Consider the following 8,453-nt stretch of genomic DNA (forward strand, 5'->3'; position numbering starts at 1 on the left):
CACTCCTCTCTGGACTACCCAAAAAAGATATAAATCGTTTGCAACTAGTGCAGAATGCAGCTGCTAGAATCCTAACTAGGAAAAGAAAATCAGAACACATCACACCAGTCTTAGCGTCACTACACTGGTTACCTGTGTCATTCAGAATTGACTTTAAAATTCTGCTTATGGTTTATAAAGCCTTAAATAATCTCGCCCCATCTTATATATCGGAATGTCTGACACCTTATATTCCAAATCGTAACCTCAGATCCTCAAATGAGTGTCTCCTTAGAATTCCAAGAACAAAACTTAAAAGAAGTGGTGAGGCGGCCTTCTGCTGTTATGCACCTAAAATCTGGAATAGCCTGCCAATAGGAATTCGCCAGGCTGATACAGTAGAGCACTTTAAAACACTGCTGAAAACACATTACTTTAACATGGCCTTTTATAACTTCATTTTAATCGTAATTTAACTTAATCCTGATACTCTGTATGTTCAATTCATCATAATAACTATTCATGGTGGCTCTAAAATCGGTACTGACCCCTACTCTCTTTTCTGTTTCTTTTCCGGTTTCTTTGTGGTGGTGGCCTGCGCCACCTCCACCTACTCAAAGCTTCATGATGCTCCAACAATGATGGACGGATTAAAAGGAAGAAGTCTACGTGACCATCATCATCATCAAGCCCTTCCGTGAGAATCCTAAATCCAAAGAGGACTGTTTCATTTATGTTAGGTAGAATGCCCAGAGGGGACTGGGCGGTATCATGGTCTGGAATCCCTACAGATTTTATTTTTTCTCCAGCCGTCTGGAGTTTTTTTTGTTTTTTCTGTCCCCCCTGGCCATTGAACCTTACTCTTATTCGATGTTAATGTTGATTTATTTTGTTTTATAATTATGTCTCTCATTTTTCTATTCTTTAATATGTAAAGCACTTTGAGCTACTGTTTGTATGAAAATGTGCTATATAAATAAATGTTGTTGTTGTATGTGGGCGACCCCTTGGCCTGGTCCAGCAACTCGGGTCCCCAACAATGAAGATCTTATGAGCAAGATCACCCTCAGGGAAACGCACCACATGGCTGTAGTGCCGTAACTGGCGCTCCCTCACAATGCAGGTAATGTGCCTCATTCGGAATGATGAACCATGGAAAGTAAATTATTCATTTTACTTGCAACATGGTGCGCGCTACGCTGCGCGTTGGATGACCACAGTTGAAGGACTCAATCGTAAGGACCTCTCGTCGGGTGTCTCATTGGCTCGCTTTTGCCTCTTTCTTTCGCGATCACGGCGTAATCTGTCTTCTCTCTCTCTGTAGGGGTTTCAGTTGCCTGTCGTTGTGCGGCAGAGACGCGTCGTTGAGCTAATCTGTGTGAATGCTGAGTGTCCGTTTCTTGCGAGCGACTGTCATGCCTTTGCCACTTTGCTTCGTGATCACGCTGTAACGTGTCCTCTCTCGCAGCAGCAGGTTTATTTGCGTTTTGTTTCGGCATTGTTCCCTAAGGTCTCCTCTGTACAAGTGCACATGGGTAGCTGAAGACGGAAAGGCATAGTGGGCATAGTGAAACACACGAATTAGTGACCAGGGGAACCATCCGACTCAGACGCGGGGCTCGAAATACTCAAGTGCACATGTTATTTATAATTTAATTTTTTTTTGTTATGAACTTCCCCAAAAGAGTTGATCCCTGTAAATAGTTAATAGTATATGAACAATATAATCTGTTGTAGTATGGGCGTTAATTAGCGTCACACCTCATAACCTGCATACACCATGTGTTTGGCTGTAACGCCAGAAGCGCGGTGGACGCTGTAAGGGTAGGTTGTGGCTTCTGTTTCTTTCGTGATTTTTTTTTATTTCATTTTATTGATTATTTAATAGGTAGAGGGGAGAAGACGTTAATGTGACGCTCTGTCTATTTCTTTACTTTTGTTTTGAAAAGATTTTCGGGAACAGGAAAAATAAAAGCAAAGGGGAAAGAACGGAGGGGGTAAGCAGGAATTCTGAGAGGGGACGGACTGGACTTTTCTACAGGGCGGCTATACAGCCAAAAGGAACGCGGACACGGACACCGCGCTGGGCTTTTATTATATAGATAGATGGCTTTTTGACTGTAGTAACAGAGAATATTAAAAGATTAATAATACTGAAGCCAGTTGACTACATTAAATATTGTATCTGTATCGGTGAACAAAGCCATGTATTACATTTCATTTTCTTTAATATGCTTTATCATATTAAAGAGTCTCCTATAATACTGTTTATTTTCACTTTAGGAAGCCAGTCTTGGCAGGATTTATTACATATATTAATGCATTGTTGTATTTACAACTTTACTACAGTATACCACCGTGCAAATGTCTTTATTTCATTGCTTAGACAATTGTTTTATGTCTTCTGCACTAGTGTGTGAATGGAAAAAAGTGCACTTTAGAGTTACATACACTGTTTGAAAATGTGAAACAATACAATAAAATATATGAATATCATTGAAGAAAGATACTAACATAGTAATAGCCCAATTTCCAGTTAAAAAATCTGAAATCTTTGTAAGCATATAGTCCAGTGCTTGAATAAGCAAATACAACAAACAGTTGCTGATGAACCATGACATAATGTGTGCATTTCACAAAGTTAATAAATCAAAAGTAAACAGCTGTGTACAGTGAATAAAACTGGACAAGGTACAACCAGACTAAAAAAGTAAGGTTGCAGAAATTGTGCCGGATTAATCTGCAAATCTTACCCCATGGCAAAATTTAGCATAGTAACAAGACACAAAGTGCTCACCCTACATCATCAAGTAGAAATTTTGTAGAAGACAAGTGTTCCCAGATGTGCTGTCCACACTCTTCTGCAGAAGCACAGACAGACAATGGTGATAACCAGAAATGCTGTGTATGAATACAGAAACTGAGTGAGCAAATGAGAAGTACATCAGCATAAACCTCTTCAAACTCCCTTGGTGGAGTGGTGGCTCTAAAGGCTAAGGACCTGCGCTAGAATCTGGAAGGTTGCTGGTTCAAATCCTGTTATTGCCAGAAGGGATCCTACTTATCTGGGGCCTTGAGCAAGGCCCTTTAACCTGAAAATTGCTCCAGGGGTGCTGTACAATGGTTGACCCTGCAATCTGACCACCAAAGGTCATGCAAAAAGACAACTTCCCCACAGGAATTAATAAAGTATATAAAAAAAAAATCAGAAAATGTCCAATACCACTATCAGCTCAGAACTGGCAGTAACCACCGATGGTGTAGTATACGCATCTACAGACCAGAGAAGTCTTATAAGAAGTGGTCCACATGGAGGTGTTGTGACCGAAAAGCCATTCCATAATGTCAAACGAGTCACCTATGCACAAACACTCAAGGACTGGTGTGCAGAAAATGGCAGTAGACGCTCTGAACTGATGAGTCAATATTTTGGCTCTAACAGGTGGCAGTTTGCCCGCCACTGTGTGGCAGAAAAGTACATGAATAAATGTCCCCAGCAACAGTAAACACAATGGAGGTTCCCTGCAGGTTAGGGGCTGCATTTCCACAAACAGAGCTGGTGGTCTGATCAAAACAGATGGCTCTGTCACTTCTGAGAAGTTCTATACATTGTACAATACCATCACTGTGGCATCTCTTCAATCCCAAATTCTTTGTGTGGAATGATATAAAATTAAATTATTTGCAGTGAAAAAATATCAGGCAATCATTCAACAGATGGCATGTCCCCCAAAAAAGCCCTGATCTCATTACCATCAACCCCAGTCTATTACTATTTGAAGAGACAGAAGCAAGTAAGACTGTAGTGGAAGTTCTCTTTTAGAGGCTTGGAGCAACCAACCACTCATGTACATTCAGAAACTGTACAAAAGTATGCCTAAGAGAACTGCTGCTGTTTTTAAGGCAAAGGTTGGTCAAGCCAAATATTCATTTCATGTATGCTTTTATTGCTTTGATGCACTTTCTAGGAATTTTATTGCTAAATAAAAACTATTCATGACATTATTTTAAAAACAATTGCCATTTTATAACATTTTTTCACAAGTTCCTGAGAGGTTTGCATAATTTTGCACATACTGTAGCATTCATGTTTCATAAAACTTAACTTTGTATGCAGTTTCACATTCTGTTTCAAGTTTACTGGTGCATGAAAGGTATCTTTGCATTAATTTAGAAGAAACTTTTACATGAGTGTGAAATCTATCCATTGCATAGAATGTTGTTCAAAACATGTTGTTTTAAATAAAAAGAACAAACAGGCAGACACAATGAATTTGTGAGTGAGTGAAATATATATACATACAATATCTAATTTAAATCCTATTTAAAAACACATTTTTACTCTCTGGCTTTTAACCCAGTAAGATATGTTGGCTATCTGTATACTTTTTATTAAGAATCTTTTCAGTTCTTATGTGTTTACGTGTTTCTGTTTCATTTACCCTTCAGTTTTATGTGTCTGATATGTTGGGTTTTCTTTTTTTTTTTATTGTACAGCACTTGGGTCAGCCATGATGTTGTTTTAAAGTGCTTTATAAATAAATAAATATACATACACACACACACAGATACTAGCTGTGTTATACAGCTTTTCTCAGGAAATTTCCTAAGACTAATATACAAAGCCCTCATCAAGAAATAAATATTTTTAAAATTAACATTTTTATAAGGGGTGTCATTAATAGTACGTAGCACGTTAAATGAATGCCACAATTAAAGGTATGTCACATGAAGAAAAAAATATATATATTATCAGCATCTTTAAAAGGCTATACAGTAGTGCTGTTGGTTAATCGGTGTGTCAGAAGTATCTTTTTTTTTTAAAAAAACAACAAAAAAAAAACAAAGGGCTAATAAAATTGGCAGACAGTGTAGTGTAGTGTAGTAGTTAAGACTTTGGGCCAAGAAGTCAAACCCTGCGGTTGTGGGTTCAAATCCTACAACTGATAATATGTGACCATAATAAGTAATTCACTTCACCTGTCTCTGCCCCCAATGGAAAAACAAAAGAATCCAACAATTTTATCTCAGATATTGAAAGCTGCCTTGGATAAAGGCATCAGTCAAATAATAAGTAATATTAAGTCTCTGAATCTACTTACTCTTGAACACAATTATCCATGAGTAAAACATTCCTGCATCAAATCGATTCCTGCTTTTTGACTTTTTTTTCTGAATTTAAGGTTACAATGCATTGCATGCCATTTAAAGTTCCTCAACCTACCTTTACTCAAAGAAATAAGGAGTAACAGCCATAAGAACCATGCATGAATCACATGTCCTGGAGTGTCATCCATTATAATACATTAAAACAAGGCCTCAAGCTGAAAAGAAAAGTATAATTATTTTAATAAACTGTATTATATTTAACTACAATAGTATAAAGTACTTAGACTCCTTATGCTGTTACCCTTCAAATACTGACAAAATACGTCGTTATTTTGTATTAATTCAAATTTCAGTTTTAATTAAAAACCTTAAGGGAAGCAGGATACAGTACTAATTCAGTTGTTATCGCACTGAGAAGGGGTGTTGAAAGGTAGGCTCACCTGCACAGATCCGATGCTGCAAACACAGCTGCATCATAGGCACTTCCAGGAGTGCCAACGCAAATGTCTCGTTTCATGCACCTGTCATCAACAAGGGCCTGGAGAACAATAGATGGCCACCCTTTGCGATTAATGTAATCCCGGCAGCCTTCCGTCGGGGGAAGAATAGGCACATGCGTGCCATCCAGCGCACCGTAAATCTGTGGCACAAGATGAACCAAGGAATTGCGGTATGCAATTTCATTGGCCTCCGCTACAGTCGGAAGTCTGATATAACGCCGCATTAATTTTTCTTTAATAGCGGTGCCCACAGCATATACACATCGATGGGCGGTAGTTTTACTAACCCCGAAAGTTTCTCCAACTACTCTATACTCGGCGCAGGTTGCCAGCTTGTAAAGGGCGATGGCAATCCGCTTTGGGGTTGGAACCGTTGGTCGGTGACAACCTGTGATGGGCGCAATATCAGGACTGATGAATCCACACAACATCTCAAACGTTGGCCGTGTCATTCTTAAATGCTGCAGCCAGATATTTTCTGTGAAGTGTCTCTCCACCACCTCCTCCCAGAAGGTCTTATTCCGTCGTCTCTCCCATAGAGACTGGGGTACTTTCTTCGAGCTCTAGGGCTATCAGACAAGCAACTGCTTCATTCTGCTGTCGTCTTCGGATATTATGTACAATTCCAATTATTTGTGAAACTGAAATAACAGTAGGCTGGCAAATTTCAAAAAACTGTCTGAATAATCTCTCCATTTCTTTGTTTAGTGGAGGGGGTGTAACGTGGAAAACAAAAGGTAGATAATTTGCGACATACACAAAATTATGTATGGAAACGGCTCAAGGGCAGATTTTTTTTCGCGATACAACAAAATTTATGCGACAGTTCGTTTTGGAGGGGATGACGTCATCACGCACACCATTTTATCGATAAAAAGCCAGTTGGATGGAAACAGGCTGGAGACAGCAAATTTCGCACATTTTTTTTTACGTATATTCTGTTTGTCGATAACAAAACGTCCCAAAAAACTGGATGGAAACTTGGCTAATGAAAACGTGAAAATGAAAACATAATCGAAATATGGCACAAATAAAAAAGATATTTTGTAATAACAAAAAAAAAAGATAAAACAATGAGCACAATACCAACTAACGCGTAGAAAATTCAATGAAGTCCAGTAATAGAAAAGAATGACAGCGCAATTATTATTATGGATAATATGCAAAAAGATTAATTATTTAATTATAATTACTATATATGATTCGTGTGCAGTAAAATTGTTATTTCACCGCCAGCACTAAATAAAAAATGAAGTCTAACAACTGCCAGAAAAACAACCTTTCTTTTCTGATTGCGTATTTGATCTTGTGTTTATAATACAGTACAAAACGGCCGAGTGTTTTTACCTTTTGTTGATGTGTGCATGTTGGGAGAAATCTTTCATTGTTTACTTCGCCATCCATCTCTACAAAGCATTCCTAGAGTTACGGTATCGGTCCACTGATAATTGAAGCTTATATACCTTTCGTAATTTACATTTTAATCTTGAATCTAAACACAATAATAAAAAAAAGAAGCACAGCTTGCAACCGAGCTCGGAGGGAGCAGCAGAGCAGACCGGAGACATTATGGGCGGATCTTTCTCGCGGATCTTAGTACTGGGGGCATGGAGGCGCAGTTAGGAGACCAAGGTTTACTTCCCGGGTCCTCCCTGCGTGGTGTTTGTATGTTCTCCCCGTGTATGCGTGAGTTTTCTCCGATCTCCTCCAGCAGACCCCCGTGACACTGTAGTCAGGATGTAGCGGGTTGGATGATGGATGGATAGTATTGGCTAATTCAGAATTTCAAAGAATGGGATTGTTGTTACTCTATGACAATCAAAAACTCATCTGTCCAATTATCAACGTTTGAAGTTGTCTATCAAGTGTAGCTTTAACCAAACGTTTCACAGTTCGTTAGGGTCCCTCTTAAATAACCTGCAGTTGTAGACGAAGAAGCGGCGAAACTAATTGCTTATATTTTTGACAATGGAAGTAAGTGTGCTTCGAAATGAAAACGTTTGAAATTTGCAGTTTTTTCGTATTTTTAATAACTTTGTTTTGCATGGTCATGTTTGTACCGTGAACATTTACGTTTGTATTAATAATCATTTTCGCTGTAGTAACTGATTTATATTCAGTGCTTTAAGTGGATTGGCACTTAGCGGTACCGGCAACTCTTCAAATTCCACATGGCAAGTTTCACGAGAACTCCTTGACTGTGCATGGAAAACGAAAAAAAAAACTTATGCAAGCATCTTGGAAACGCTTGATCAGTTATTCTGTCGTGAAGCAGGCTTTTGATAAAGTTCAGATTGACTACAGTGGTGCACGATATTACCTTTTTTTCTTTTCAGTTTAGTTTCGTATGTTGGAGCAATGTTTCTAAATTGTAATACCAAATAATCTGCGATGTTTTTGTACCGTCAATTTTAATAGAATTTAAAGGTAGCTTTGTGCAGATGATGCCTGTCATTTCTAAATTGTTAAAGACTTTCCTGCAATGGGCAGTGCAGCACTTCATTGTATGTGACTCAGACTGATAGTCGCGTTGTTCACAGAGCCACTGTATTTTGTTTTCCTTTCGGTCAGATTGCTACAAGAATATCTTCTGGAAATTGGATGTTAACGAAAAATCAAGTAAATTGCAAACAACCATTTCTTAAACTTGTAATTCACTTGTAGTGTTTGACTTTCACGTGTGTCTTTTTCTTTCTTTCCTTCTTTTCCTAAGACATCCCCGCTGGTTCAGTAGACTGTGGAATAGACATGTTGATGGTATTTGACTAAGCTTTATGTAACTTTACATTTGTGTTTAGATTGTGTATGGATTTCAGCACTTTTTCTCTTATTCTCTCTCAGTATGTTCTTTATGTGACTATGGAG

At 38.4% G+C, this 8,453-nt stretch overlaps 1 protein-coding gene across 6 annotated transcripts in view; it reads right to left on the reverse strand.

The window, feature by feature from the left end:
• Positions 1-7,187, reverse strand: part of LOC120522906 (nectin-1-like) — a 73,751-nt gene extending 66,564 nt beyond the window's left edge. For 2 of the 6 annotated variants that reach the window (XR_005632531.1, XM_039743678.1), the window contains exons 1-2: positions 6,936-7,180; positions 5,204-5,303 (exon numbers count right to left, since the gene is read on the reverse strand). Coding sequence is in view for 5 of the 6 variants with exons in the window: in XM_039743678.1 (XP_039599612.1) it covers positions 5,204-5,276 (73 nt within the window). In the remaining variant the exon portion in view is untranslated. Of the gene's footprint in view, positions 1-5,203; positions 5,304-5,528; positions 5,551-6,935 lie in introns of those variants that run through there. The other 4 variants (XM_039743682.1, XM_039743680.1, XM_039743679.1 and 1 more) reach the window with 4 other exon arrangements.
• Between the last annotated feature and the right edge of the window lie 1,266 nt (positions 7,188-8,453).

Source organism: Polypterus senegalus, chromosome 2, assembly GCF_016835505.1.
Source record: "Polypterus senegalus isolate Bchr_013 chromosome 2, ASM1683550v1, whole genome shotgun sequence".
Lineage (NCBI taxonomy): Eukaryota > Metazoa > Chordata > Cladistia > Polypteriformes > Polypteridae > Polypterus > Polypterus senegalus.